This window comes from Montipora foliosa, chromosome 6 (assembly GCF_036669935.1).
Source record: "Montipora foliosa isolate CH-2021 chromosome 6, ASM3666993v2, whole genome shotgun sequence".
Taxonomy (NCBI): Eukaryota; Metazoa; Cnidaria; class Anthozoa; order Scleractinia; family Acroporidae; genus Montipora; species Montipora foliosa.
The window spans coordinates 59,489,060-59,503,955 of NC_090874.1; the positions used below are offsets into that span (position 1 = coordinate 59,489,060).

Consider the following 14,896-nt stretch of genomic DNA (forward strand, 5'->3'; position numbering starts at 1 on the left):
ATGAAACAGAGAAAACACAAGGGGTACGTTTAGGGTGGATTTGATTTATTTAATGATCTCATGACTTCAAATTTCCCATCAACAACAAAACAAAAAAAAATTATCTTCAAGTTGTTGAAATCACTGTCATGGTAGGACTTTTCTTGTTAACAAATGAAGATAACTTTAAGTAAATTTCTGGCTAATATTTTGCCCATCACCTTACTTATCGCTTAGTAAACACCAAGGTAGCTATTGTAACTAAAAAAATGGTGATTATTATTTTGGATTCTGTCAAGACTAAGAAAAAATACAATGCTAGTAACGTTAGAAAAAGCTGAGTAAGACCATGAAAAACAGAGGCTATAACGGTGGTGATCTTGAATACTAGCCATTCACGTTGACTTTTCCTGTTAACAACAACCTTACAGGGAGATTATTTAGTTCTCTGTAAATTAATATAATTACAATTGCAATTGCTCCCAACGTCAGTGGCTTCATAGGTCAGTTGGTTAGAGCATCACACCAGTATCGCGAGGTCACTGGTTCAAACCCTGTTGAAGTCCTGAATTTTTCAGGCTTCTTTACGCAATTGCAAAAATTGTGTTCATAACTGCGAAGATCAGTTTCACTTAACCTCTTTTAATTATTACTGTTCAAATTAAAATCCCAGAGGAACTCACCAATGTAACAACTACTTAATAAGGTGTTAAACAAATTTTTATCAGATCCATTTTCTAATATTATAAATTAAGATCTTTTAAGCAGGAAGGTTAAGAGAGCCATATAATTCCATCTGTCTCAATGCAGATCACATTACTGAACAATGAGGAACTTCTACGGTGAGGGGCTCTGTATTCTTTTGGGTAGACATGGTATTAGCAATCAAACAACCTTGGAAGTCTATACACATCGTATACCAGATCTACACATTTTCTACAAATAGCACTATTTGTAGAAAATGTGTAGATCTGGGTGGTATACTTGGCAGAGTCTATGTTTTATTACCGAGTTTAAAATGGATTTGTGTGTCTATGAAAGCAAAACCAGGGCAGGTAGGAAATGTATAGCTTATATAAGCACTAAGAAGATTATATCAACAGTACTTTTTCTTCTGACAGGTACATGTATTAGTGCCTTGAGCATGGGACATTAAATATTATTCCCTTATTGAAATAATCATATTGTAATGCTGAAAGACTCACGATTAAATTATTCATCTCCTGACTGTCACTCTGGGACAGACAATCAAAGATGCTAAATGTAAGTACAGCGAAAATGCAAAAATTCCTTCCTAGCTGTAGTCATGCCCTGATGTGCAGATTATACAAAAAGCTAAAATCATGAGAAGCAGACGATCTGATGCCTTCTTGTGACAAGTTTGTAGGGAAAACACTTTGCAAAAATATTTAATTTTAAAAGAACCTTCAGTGAGTATGCAGATTATACTGCAGTACACATGCAATAACAAAGTTCCAGTTCGTTTTATAAGGTGGGGGTTGAACTGTGGTAAACTTTATCTGGTTTGTCACAAAAGAAATGCAAATTCAAAGGCAATGGGGCAAAACAAATTCACTGTGTCACTACTAAAATTAGCATAGTAATTATTCTCAGTTGAATTTGACGTCTTCAGTTGATAGAATAACTTTTGAGAACTTGTGTGTGTATCACAGGTAATTGGCACTCAAAGTAGTTAGGTGCACCTTAGGACTCAAATTATAACTAAGACCTAAAAGATTCTTGTTGAACTTTATAGGTGACAAATATATTTTCTCATCTGCATGTCGTAGCAAATATTTGCTTAAAGTTTGGTTGTCAAAGAGGCCTTGGCCGATGGCGATCGATCGATCGACACGTTTCTTGGGATCTAAAAAATTGTTGCGCATGGCTTTAATCATATAATGATAAAATTTGGGCCCCTATTCTCGTCCATTGAGCCAACAGCATTTATTGTCTTGTAAAAATATACTTTCCATTCCTTATTCGCGAGTTTGCCTGCAAAGTTAGCAATAATTAATATTGCGGAGGTCACGCATGCTAAACAAATTCAAGAGTTCTCTTAACAATCGTGGCTGCCAGAAAACACAGTCAAATTAAGAATTCGAGGGCAAATAGACATTTCCAACAGAAGGGTTCTTGGCCAAATCTTTTCATAATCAAAATTATGGACGTTGAAATGGTACAAAAAAAACAAAAAAACTTTGTCGTTCACAACGCAAAATTATGTGTTCAATGCGCGTAAAATCACCTGACAGCCTTGTGATACCCTATGCTATAATTTATATGCAAATAAGTCTTCTGATGAAAATGATCGCAGGAAACAGTTTCAAGTTTCAGCGAAGATTTCAGCAAACATTTCAAAGGTTTTTCCAGATACTTAAATCCAATATAATATTTCACTAATGTATTCAAGGGCCCGGGAATACGGGAAGGTACCGAAATGCCGTGCATGCTACCTCAGCTTAGCCCTATTTCCGTCCAACCACGAGAGATATGTTGACAAATCATCTCTTCAAACAGAAAAAAAGCCTACTTCGAAGTGCAGAATAGATTTCCACGTGTGGCCACCTGTGCGCGCGCCGCAGACATGCGAGTAAATAACTCTCTTATTTCTCTGAATATCAAGTATTACCAATATACAGCTTTACCTTATTCCCCGTACGTTTGCAACACCCATGTAAGTTTCGTTATATTCTCTTCCAAACCGGAATAACTGGGACACACTTTCGATATGCTCCCCTAAATCGAAAAAGATGAAATGACCATGTCCTGTGTCGAAACTGGAGGAAACCGTACAGTGGTCGTCGTCTATATGAATAATTTCGTCCAAGGCATAGTCATAGATATCTATGTGCTTTACCCCATCTTTCACATGGTAGCTTCTGCCTTTTTTGGCTTTTTGGTCATAACTTTCAGAATAGATGGCCGTGTGGTTGTTCTTGACGTACGTGGCTTCCACAAGGGTCGAAAAAGATGAGGGCAAGTTCGGCAACTTGGGCTCTGATGCATTGCTTAAACGTGATAGCTGACAAATGGGCTGATAACCCCCATTTGCAACTCCTAAGGCCGCTACAAAACAAAGAGCAAAGACAAACATCTTCACGAGCGTTCGAAAGTGAGAACAATCACAGCGTCGTAAAAGAGCATTCACCGTGGGGCTCGGCTGCTCAGTCCTAATGAGTCACCATCCTGGTCCCCGCTTGTTCACGTGTCATACGCCCGAAGGTCGCTTGCAAAAATACAATTACCATTTACCAAAAAAATCCGGAAATTTCGGTTGGAATGTAAATGTTATGCCTATTTTGGTCTTCCCAAGCGGAAGATTTCCGGAGAAAACGGGATTTCTTGAAAGGTAGTCCAAACTTCCCAAACGGAAAATGTGTTTACCATTTGCATTCCCCCATGATTTTGCCTCCCTCCAGACTCTCTCGGTAAACTTGAACGAATTTTGTAAATGGTACGCGCCGATGCCAACTGAATTTCCCATTCGGGAGTTTTTGCTTACCATTTGAACAAACCTAGAACCAACCGGTTTCTGCTTGTAAATGGTAAACAACCACAGCCACGCATGCTTTTGGCCGCGTACTCCATGTTAAAAATGACTCCGTCAATAGACCAACTTTTCAACAATGGACATAATTTCGAGGCTCTGGGGAATAAATATAAGCCAGGTTCCCCTGGTAGATCCTGACAGAGCCTCGAGACTAGAGGTAATGCCTTTTGTCCATATACGCGTACAGCTCAAAACCGGGAATCCTTATTCCATGGAGGCATTAATTTTTAAAGTCATTGTAAAATCGGGCCAAGTTTTTTAAATTTCGAATTAACCGGTGCCTCTCTGTGTGAGTATTTCCATTATCTTTTCATTAACCCATACAGGCCTTGCCAAACGGATCCAACGACCAACATTGTTGGACACTGTTGAAAAGTGTCGAACGACAACGAACGTGTTGGATCCAGCATGTTGGACTCAAGGGTCTGGAACCAAAATCTACCAAAAATCCTTAGAAAACAAACTCTCGCCCTGTTGGCGTTTTCAAGTTCCTTTTAAAATTATCAGTAGGGTCACTCTCTCTGATAGCAAGAGGACGACTGTTCCAAAATCTGCAACGTTAACAGCAAATGCGCGGTCTCCAGGTCTTGCACCATGCAGTTGTGAGGAACCTTATGAACACCCACGGCGTCACTGCGTAGGGAGTAGCGTCCCGGAGTCTTGAATTGCAAAAGATCCTGCAGATACATTGGCGCCATGCCCTTGAGAGCTTTGAACACAAGAAGGGCTATCAGTTCGAAGAGAGGTTGCATGCTCAAACTTTCGTCGCTCAGATATTCAAGACTTGGCTCGTTCATCATTCTCAAGCTTGAACGGACGTGGCAACAAATAAACTATCACCATGGATACCGATAGCCGCGGCGCAAGCGCGCGTGCAACATTGTTGAATGTGATGGCCATACAAATGCCACACTGTTGTTCACTCCTTAGAACAAAAGAAACATTGGATGATGTTGAAGACGATGTTTCATGCAACATGGTGGCCAAACTCACTCTAACCTTTCAAGGCCCACACAGTGTCAGTCTTATCACCAGTCTCCCAGTTCCCAGTTATTTTTTAAAGAAATATGACTATGATGATGATGATGATGATGATATTGATATTATAACAGAGTTTGCGGTGTCCTGCCCTCTGCTTGCATTATAAACCCTCTGTTTGTGTTGTAGCTTGCTGCAGAGAAAACTCGACAGATGGGTAAAATAAACAACTAACTAATGCATTTTCTTTCGCATTTATTTATTGAAATGTCCTTCGAAAATAGTCATTTCTGAGACATGACATTTCCGAGACCGTAAATTTCAAAATTTTCAGGGGGAGCATGCCCCCAGACCCCCTAGTTTGGGGCGCTCGAAACATTCTTCGTGTGCGTACGATTTCAACTACGATGATTAAGCTAAACACAGCGCAAATCCGCTCAACTTTACCACTAAGAGAAAATGAATCCCTCGGGAAAGACCTGACGTATATGAACGTTAGGAGCTCATTAGAGCTTCCCCTCGACAACTATTACCATTTGTGTATTTTTAGGTCAGGGACAATCAGAAAATCTTGAGTATCTTTTGAAATCTGAAAGAAAGAAAATTTTAATTATCTTGCTTCGTTTAAGATGTCCCAGTGCGTCATTTGCGTTCCAGTATGACGGTTTTTGTACCATGTGATCACTAACCTGCAAAGGGCCCATTACAAAAGCACTTTGAAGTTTCGATTTCCTTTCTGTCTCAGAAGTTACCTAAGTAACAGAGGGCCCATTTCACTCTTAGAGTTTCATGCCTAACCACATGTACCCCAAGCTAACATCGCGATCAGTTGAAATGACAACCACAAATTCTGATGTATTTTTATTTCTGTTTCTATTTTAATGCCCCAAATAACGATCGCTAAATTCCCCATACAAACCCTCATAAAATTTATGTAATGCAACAACGATTCTCCGTGGGCTAGGGGTACCTATGTTGCAAAAACTCTGCCCACATCCACTTTCCGTCTCCAAATTTCAATTACATGTACTAAAGAGTATGTCAGTACTAAACCCGGTTATATATATATAAACGCAAAAGCCCATTAATTGCTAATGGTTTCCTGTTAAACAACAAATGGAATGTAAAATTACTTTGTCATTTTGAAACACAACCTATCCAATTTCAGGAAAAAAACATTCTTTGTCATCCAGCCTCATCTCCAGGGGATTGAAGAGCGTGGAAACGAGGTCGAACTAAATGTAAAGTGAACGACCATTTACACCACAGAAAAGACTGGGTCCGGACCGATTAAAAAGTGTTTCGCTTTTTTTTTACTTTTCACACAGCCAACAATTTGGTTTGGCTCATCATAAAACTTCCCTTGAGGCCCCGTTCTTGGCACTCTGTTTACACTGTTGATTTTCGGAGTCCGGACCAGATTTTCATTTCATTGAAAGGCCGTTTACACGACAGAGAAATTTGGGTCCGGACCTCTCAAAAAAGCGGAACGGACCCATAACTTTTTTAAAGAAACACTGGATTTTCTGCAGGGCCATACAAGGCAAAGATAAATTGGTCCGTTCCCAGTTTTTAAGGGGTCCGGATCCAGTTTTTTCTGTAGTGTAAATGGGCCTTTAGCCAATACAACATATATAACAATAGCGATATTCACTCCTTATAAACAATGCTTTTGATATTTAAATTTTGCCAACCACAGAGCAAAAGAACCTTTGTTTCGGCAACCAATAGATCTCTGGATGGCACATTTATGACACCCGTGACGCAACGGTGAGTATCGCTATAGGGAGTGTATTTCTGCGTTGTCACCCTGGCTTGAGTCGTACATACTTTTCATTCGCGTGTTTTAAGTTGATCTTTTCACTTAGCCGACTATAACAATAAATCACTGAGTTTGAGGAAAATCGCTGCTACATTACATTGCCACAAATTCAAATTACCTGCAGTAAGGAATGTAACCGGCAGTTTCCTAGAGTCCACGTAAATACAGCATGGAAAGAGTAACACGAGGAACTACTCCTAAACTAAATTCTTTGAAGGTGCTAACACGGTAAGAAGAAATTCTCTATTTGATTTTTGCTTATTATAAACAAACATTTTATTTTTTCGTCGTTTAATTAAGGCTTAAATTGCAATGACATTTGTACGCTTAACGTGTAATAATTAGCAACTATCCACCGAAGTGAAATATACACCACTAGCCACCTCGACTTCGGTAAATAAATGTCTTAGCACATACTAAAACAACGCAGCGTCACGCAGGTGGTGCCGATACGCACGTACAGTCACTACGAATCGAAGTCAGGAGGACGAGATACTCTATGGCCATTCTCCCCCCCCCCCCCCCCCAAATTTTGATAGTCTCATTCAGTAGTGAGAAAAACAAGCTCAGGCTGCTTCTGAGGCAAGTCTATAAATTACGGATTTCCCGTGAAGCGAAGTCTCGGTAATGTTTGGTTACCAATGGTTCCAAATTGGACCCCACTACGACTGTGCGTACCGTATTTTGGATCTGGTCAGAAGTCATTCTCCTTGCTAAACGAAAGAAATGCAACTTCCTTGTTTTCTCTTGATAGGTCACTTGAAGAGAACTAGTGGTTGACAATGAACTCTGCCAAAGGTAACCTTAAGTACAATGATTTTAATGACCCAGAAACCAGGTCAACAAAAGCTGAAATTTGTAACAATAAATCTTCAGCTAGGTTATTGGAAGAATGGTACGTAGTTGATGACAACGTGCAATTTGTTAAAGGAGAACTGAAGGCCAAAATCAGCAATTTTTCTAAAACTGTTTCTGGAAAGCCTAACATAAGTTAAGTTAAGTGTGTGGGGTTATTTCTTCTCGTTTTCTGTTTTTTGCGTGAAAGTTACGCTCGAAATTGGGCTTTTCCCGCTGTTTCTGCCTTTTCAGCGCGGGCTCAAAAACTAAATCAGCACCCTGCTGTGACGTATAATATGGGGAACAGAGATTTCATAATCAAGAGAAACAAGTGCTGCTGTGGATGTTTTCTTCGTTGTTTTGCTGTTTCTTCGCGTCATAAGCTGCAAAAATGACCGCTGACTCCTCCATTCTGAGCCGCAATGCTGATAGCCCAAAATCGGAATAAAACATTTTTTTAGGAGGAAAAACGACGGATATGCCAGAAAAAAAAAAGTTGAAAACATTACTGTGCATGGTATAAAGTGTAAATAAAAAATGCTTATTTTTTTGCCTTCAGTTACCCTTTAAAAGGTAGGCTTAACAGCTTCATTAAACCATTTGATTAGGTATGATAGCCTTAATAATGCATGCTGCAATTTGTTTAAGACTGCACTCTTATCATAGGCAGTGTGAGCTCAGTAAGAGAGCCTGGTAAAAAAAAAAAATTCAATTAAGTTAAGCTGAAAAAATATCCATTTGTATAGGAATCCCTGCATCATATTAAATTTAATTACTCCAAAAATCCTCAATACAAAACCCATACTGTATCATGTTCTTGAGAGTCAATAATGTTTCCTGTTTTATTGTCAAGTCCAAAAACAAAGGCTTAGAGAGCCTGCAATATACAGGGTCTCCACTCTCCTTCGAATTAAATTGAGTGTCCTGAGGAATTTGACTGGAGGCCTACTTGCAGAATTCTTATTTGGGGAGCTCAGGGTATCTTACATGGCCTACATGTAAGATATTGATAAATTTTCTTGGATGTCTTCATACAGTTAGTCATCACCCTCATACCCCTCACGAAACCTCATGTACAGATGGCATGGTGTCAGCTTATCCTTTGGAACCTCCACCTCCATATACGGAATTACCTTGTGTTTACCCAGCACCTGCTTGGTTACAAAGTGGTGCAAGGTTTCCAGGGTACCAAGTACCACCTACTGAGTTAAATCTGTCTGGTAACCAACCTCCATCAAATCACCCATGGCAGTTACATCAGAGTGCTCCTGTTGCCTTTGTGGTTCGTGCAGTAAGTACCAGTATTATGATTGTAGCTTTGACTCTGCACCACTGTTTTATCCATGACTGTAGTTTAGAAATGCTTTTACTTGTGCAGGGATTTCATTAGAAGCCAGCAACCGGCGAACTCCGGCAGCTACTCCCCACTAAGGAGATGGCTACTTTGGAAAACATTCAATATATCCTGAAGGCAGTCATCAATAATAATAATAAATAATAATAATAATAATGATATATTTATATAGCGCCTTCACTATAAATATTCGATGGCGCTGTTTACAACCGAAATTGGTTAAAGTTAAAAAATTAAATTATACCTAAAATTATATTACAATAAAATTATATTATCTGAAACCTAATGTAGATAATTAAAAATACATTAATTAGTCTAAGTAAAATCTAAAATAAAAGTGGTTTTTGGTGATATATTGTCCCCTCTTTGCTTGTTGGGTGATTTTAAACGAGTTCTATTATAATTTACTCAACACGCATACGGAAAAACAACGCGATCGATTCTGCTGTCCGCCATGTTGAATGGACAGAAGAGAAAGACTGGTGACAAATCTGCCTGGATTACGGCTGGACTGTCTTCGTTTTCCACATAGAAGAAATAATGTTCTTTTCAGGAAGTGAGACTTGTTATAATTACTCTGAGGAAAGGCAATTTTTGTCAATGTCAATAAGTCAAACTCATTTTGCTTCCGGGGGCTTCGCCCCCTGGACCCCCAACGGGGCTCTGCCCCTGTACCCCCCTGGGGGCCTGGGCGGCCCCCACACCCCTCGCCTATTCGGGGGCCTATGGCCCCCAGTGCCGTCTACTTTCACAATTTCTCCACCTACTTCAAATCTTATTGACAACCCTGCTTGTGTTATTACAAATAATAAACAAATAAATAAATAAATAATGCAATTTCAATTTTTTTGTGTTTCATGAAAATGAACAAAGTCATTTTTAATAATGTTGTTGCCAGGGTGCAAGATCTTTTACTTGACTTTCGTGCTTATGATGACACTTCTTCGATGTCAATGAATTGCATAAATTGTCAAGTGCAAGAATGAGTTCTTATTTTGTCTATGATCGACAATATTAAAATTAGTGGTTCTTTTTTTCACCGTCATAAAGATTATATGTACATTCATGCAAAGCCCTTTTACATCTTTTCAGTTTGAAACCAAGGCTGTTGCCTAACAGGAGCCCGGTAGCCTGGGGCTCCCAAAGAATAGCTCTGGGCGCCTTAATTTTTCACAGCAACACCTTTCACTTCATATGTTGGGCTCCTAAGTTCTCAGCGTTTAGCTCTGAGGGCCCCCTTAAAATTTTCTTAGGCAGCAGCCTTGGAAACATACCAAACATAATAACTACCAGTAGTTATCTAGAACCTAAGGAGGTGGAATCAAGTCAGAAATATGGGATCAAGTCAAAAATGTTTCAAATTAAGTTTGGTGACAATTTGTGTAATATAATATATAATTTGTCACTCTTGTGACAAATGCAGTAGTCTATGTACTCTTTACCTCCTCAGCAACCTGGAAACATGGTGGTGCGCCAGGCATTTCAAGAATGCACAATTCCTGCTGACCATTGGAATCTTTCATGGTTTGCCTGTCTTTGTTGTTTCTGGCCACTAGGTATTGTTGCTGTACAGAAATCAAAACAAGTGAGTTAAATTACCACGGTCATCTGAGCTGTTCATTACACATTATAATAATGTCAGTTTTTGTAGTACAAAATTAGGCTTTGAAAAGATGGAAATTACTTATCAAAATCCTTAGTATATTAAGTCAAATTAAATACATGATGCACTTAGCCTGGCAGATCGTTTTCCATATACTGATGCAGCCTTGCTGCTCATTTAAGCCTCATACTACTTGAATCAACATTTATAGCAATTTCATGTGTACCAAACCAAGTTCAACCAAATCTAAGCTTTAAATGTTTAAAAGGTGATCAGTCATCATGATAATATATAATGAGTTAAAAAATGTTGTGTCTGATCTGATTTTAAAAAAATTGGTTACATATAGATAAAAAATTATAGTCTTCAACTGAATTTTCGGTTGCAACTGCAGCCTTCTTCATTTAAATAAGATCAGTGTTTCCCCTGGGGTTTCAGCAAGGTTTTGTAAACAGAAGGGAATGGTCATGTCATGGTCCGTGGTTTCGGCGTGGTCTTTACCACGGACCATGACATTTGCGTCAACTATGTCCTGGAGAATTTTCCTGGAATTGCGACACTCTACAAAAGACAAGAATGCAGTGAATGAACGGAAGCCATTCCCTTCTGTTTACAAAACCTTGATGAAACTCCAGGGAAACAATGATCTTATTTAAATGACATTAACTCACACTCAGAACAGCACATTTGGGTCAATAGAACGCGCCCTTAAGGTTAAATTGAGTTGAGCTCACTGATTGCTGCCGCAGTGCCGTGATGCCTTGGTCGACTTAAGGTTAATTGGAATCTTAAATTGAGCTGAGTAAAATGGCTGGTGCTGCAGTGCCATGGTGCTTGCCTCGTGGATTAAAGAACGAGGTATATCCATTCCACGACTTCAGCACTTTGACAGCTGTGTTTTTAGGGTCAATTTCTTGTGGACGGGTATTCTGCAATCTAGCCGGCTGCCGCAATGCAGTGATGCCTTAGTCGACTTAAGGTTATGTTGGATTAACACTAATACACTTATGGCCTCCAAAGAGCATGAAAACGACGATAAACAAACTCTCTAAATTTCTTCAGTTCACTTTAGAGCGACACCATTAAAAATACTGAAACTGGATATTCACTGGACTTGAAAGCAGACAATAAACAATAGCCAACCGTCATATGTCACACTAGTTAACACTAACATGACTACAACTACAACAGAATGGTTTTTTCAGTTGACTCACAGTACATCGGGAAACTCAGGAAACTAGTTTTAGTTTAATTACATAGGTGATTATTGAAAATTCTCTGCGCTACTTGGTTACCCCATAAATATACCTACTAGTAGACTTTCACTCAACAAAACGAGCACTGTGATTGCTTGATTTTTTGTCACATGCCCCCTGATCAAGTATCCCGACCGGTATAAATTGACCGGGATACAATTTCACAGTGTTTGCCTGCTCCGGACGTTTTGCTGCAATTGTTGAAGGAAAAGCCTAATTTTTCGTGTTTTTCTCTCCGACGTGCCGGGATCTCGGCTTAACAAGCCAGCCCGCCTTACCGCGTGTGCCCGGCTTCTGTAATTGTCCCCTGAAAAGCATTTTATCATATATGCTCTAGCTTTATACTACGTATTGATGAGCAATCAAAAGATTACGTTTGGACAAAAATAACTGAATTACAACTGAATTTGCTCAGAAAATTTATCTAATAATTATGTTGTTTGCGTTTGCTTTTCTGCCTTTTTTAACTTGGATTGTTTGTAATTAGAGGCGACGAAATCTTTTAAAATCGTCAGAGCAGTAAGTATCCTTGACAGGACCATACGGCTTTTTCCGGCCTTTCTCACGGTCTCAAGCTAATGCGTATGGCCCTCATAAGGGGATTTTCTCAATAGTTTTACAATGAAAGCGTGCACATGCAGGGTTTATTAAAAGGTTTTAAACCTGACCTGACAATGTGCTGATTTTAAACTCACAGGTTCACATGTATCTTGCTCGTGGTGACTTCAACTCAGCCAGAAGTGCTTCATCATCGGCAAGAAAATTTGCTTGGGCAGCCATTTGCACCGGAATAACGATTTTTGTGACTTGCTTTGCCTGTGTTATACTCTTCACTCAAACTTGCTGCAGCTAACTAAAAGCTTACATACCAAGCATAGCGAAGGTACACAGGTTGTCTGCGCTGCCTGGGGACTAGTTTTGCTATACATGTACATGTACAAGGTTGCTGCCTAGTGGTCGCCCAGGCGCCTGAGGCGCCTTATTTCTGAGCGCAGGTGGCCAAATTTCTGAACAAGTAGCCCGAACAGGCGCCTTACTTGATTCAGCCCCACTCTCTGACTCTTGAAAATATGATCCCAGCTGGAATTAACTAATTCTGAGCTCTTGAAAAAATGACTCGGCTACTAACTTTTAATGTTGGAAGCCCGGAGGGCTCCCGGACAATTTTCTTAGGCAGCCGCCTTGATGTACATGTAAACAAGATGTGTTTTCTTAGAACCATAACACCATCACCATCGTCATCAATCTCACTGGTGTAAACATTCAAACAACGCATACATGCATTCCATCTCTTTCATCACAAACTTTGGTCTTCACTGACTTTGATGTGAATTAATTTACTCTAAAGTATTCGTATTTAAATTATTATAAGGATTACAAGAGATAATTTCCATGTTTACATCGTGGACTTGATGGAGAGATATGCTCCTGCCACTCCCTACGACCCTCCAACCAGTTACTGATCAAGGTTCCAAGTACTAACACTGTTACTTATGGAGACCGGGCCTTTAGCGTCGCTGCCCCTGAATTGTGGAACTCTATACCTTATGAAATAACAGCAAGTGAGAGTTTGAACAAATTTGAAAACACATCTGTTTTGCTTGGCGTATGATTGACTTGATTATTAGTAGTGACCTTGTCGTGGCTTAGGTTTTTATATAGTTTTGGATTTAGCTTTTTATCGTCTTGGCAAGATTAATTTTATTTTTCCATTTATTTTTGATATAATTATAAGTATATATGGTATAGGCTCTAGTATTTTTAAAGTTTTTACCAACTTTTTTCGTAAGACATAAAGCGCCTTAGAGCCTGGGACAGGGTGCTTTATAAATAATACATTACATTACATTATGTTACAACATAATATGCCTTTGTCATTCGATTATACCTATACACTTTATATCACCACTTTGAGGAAGGCAAGTGCAAAACAAAGGTCATAGTTCACAGTTCACAGGTCATTGTTTTACCATATACAGAAAGAATCCTGAACCTTAGGCCTTGCCGGCTAAACAATGATTTTAGGCCTAAGTTTGGCATCATTGTTATGCAAGGGTTAATAGGGTTGTTTCAGTATTGGTAAAACAATGACCTGTTACCTGTGTTTTGTACCTACCACTTAATCTCGTACTCTGTTTTTTCATAGTTGACAGAGTGACATCTGGGTTAGGGTTGGTTTTGGGACCGTTCGTCGAATGTCCTGAAAACGTGTCGGGCCCGAAAAAGCCTTTTTTGAAAGTTCCATTCGCTTGTTTTGGAAAACTGCTTAACCACTTTTTTAAACTTGTTAAAGTATCAGCCTGTTTCAAACAAGCGGTTGGCACACAGGCAGACAAGAGCGCGTGACATCATGTTATTTTGAGATAGTTGTAACGGCCGTCGGCCGATTCAACTGATCGAGGAAAATTTTCCATAAAAACTTCAAATCGCGATCTTTGTTTTCGAAAAGTCATTTTATGGACAGCCAGATAAATAAAGTTCACTCACCTACTATTTTCTGCGTTGTCCTTGGTGATTTGATGGGTCGATCCGAGGCTCTGGTGACGAAATTGACGCACCCTTGGTTATACACACCAGTCAATTGAAACCCCCACCCCCAGGTCCCGGGGAAGGGTGGGGGATTGTAGGGGAATTGAAGCGCTTTTGAACAACAATCTGTCCCCTGGGGGTGGTGCATTTGACTGATTTTGACTTTGGGTCCCTTCCCCAAAGGAGGACAAGAGTAGCACTGGCATTCGAGTTTATAAAGATGGCGGAAAACGTGAGAAAGTGCAAGCACAAGCGCAAAGCATAAGAGGTCTTACTTCAACGTGAAAACGGGGTTGACGCAAGCATAAGCAAATGCTCAAGCAGAAGGATCAAACTTTTTCCTTTTCCTTGTGTTTGCGCTTATGCTTGTGTTCGCTTGCGTCGTGTGAAAATGAAACGCAGCATAAGCACAAAGAAATTTGCTTCGTCTCTTGCCAATTAAAGCACTCGTTCCAGATTCTCCGCGTCTGAGCATTCGAGGAAAACGGTGGATGCCGTGGTTGTTATTTAATGCTCTAATATTTTGACGTGGGTTTTCACTAGCATAAGCTACTTATGCTTGTGTTTCTGCTTGCGTCGCTAGTGAAAACCAGGCTTAAAAGCTCCCCCGGGGGAGGGGAGTGGGGGAGTACCCTCTTATAAACGCTATAGGTATATGCCACCTGACAGGGTAGGGTTTTTGAGGTGCTCAGGGTATCCCTTTTTGGTATTTTTGGTATTGTGATCCTTAGATGTTCGTTAGACAGGGTCACTAAATGGCAGTATCCACCCTAACGCAAAAAACGAGAAAGATACGATTTATTAAAACTGCACTAATGGGACCTTTATAGCTTTTATCGGCCCTAAAGAGGGTATTGAATCTCTTAAATAGGGTCAGGGTTTGAAAACCTTGATTGATTGACACACCTATCCTAAATTGTCGAAATACTCCCCCCGTAGGTAAGAGTTGCTCTACGCCTATCCTTCTTTAACTTCACCATCCACT

The 14,896-nt window shown here is 39.8% G+C and overlaps 2 protein-coding genes and 1 long non-coding RNA gene across 4 annotated transcripts in view; 1 reads left to right on the forward strand and 2 right to left on the reverse strand.

Moving 5' to 3' along the window:
* The window catches only part of LOC138007967 (uncharacterized), a 17,384-nt gene extending 14,217 nt beyond the window's left edge, over nt 1-3,167 (reverse strand). The window contains exon 1 of the mRNA XM_068855117.1: nt 2,628-3,167. Coding sequence (XP_068711218.1) covers nt 2,628-3,076 — 449 coding nt within the window. The 5' untranslated portion in view covers nt 3,077-3,167. The remainder of the gene's footprint in view (nt 1-2,627) is intronic.
* LOC138007968 (proline-rich transmembrane protein 1-like) overlaps nt 1-13,875 on the forward strand; it is a 25,785-nt gene extending 11,910 nt beyond the window's left edge. Inside the window, exons 2-6 of one of the 2 annotated variants that reach the window (XM_068855119.1) lie at nt 6,210-6,280; nt 7,087-7,130; nt 8,207-8,460; nt 9,974-10,108; nt 12,080-13,875. In XM_068855119.1, the coding sequence (XP_068711220.1) occupies nt 7,115-7,130; nt 8,207-8,460; nt 9,974-10,108; nt 12,080-12,235 (561 nt within the window). In that variant the 5' untranslated portion in view covers nt 6,210-6,280; nt 7,087-7,114 and the 3' untranslated portion in view covers nt 12,236-13,875. The other variant, XM_068855118.1, reaches the window with a different exon arrangement.
* Nucleotides 8,472-12,185, reverse strand: LOC138007971 (uncharacterized). The gene is made up of 3 exons (XR_011124148.1): nt 12,051-12,185; nt 9,966-10,088; nt 8,472-8,634 (listed from the first exon to the last, which is right to left on the reverse strand). It is a non-coding gene; the product is annotated as an uncharacterized lncRNA (long non-coding RNA).
* Nucleotides 13,876-14,896: the final 1,021 nt, after the last annotated feature.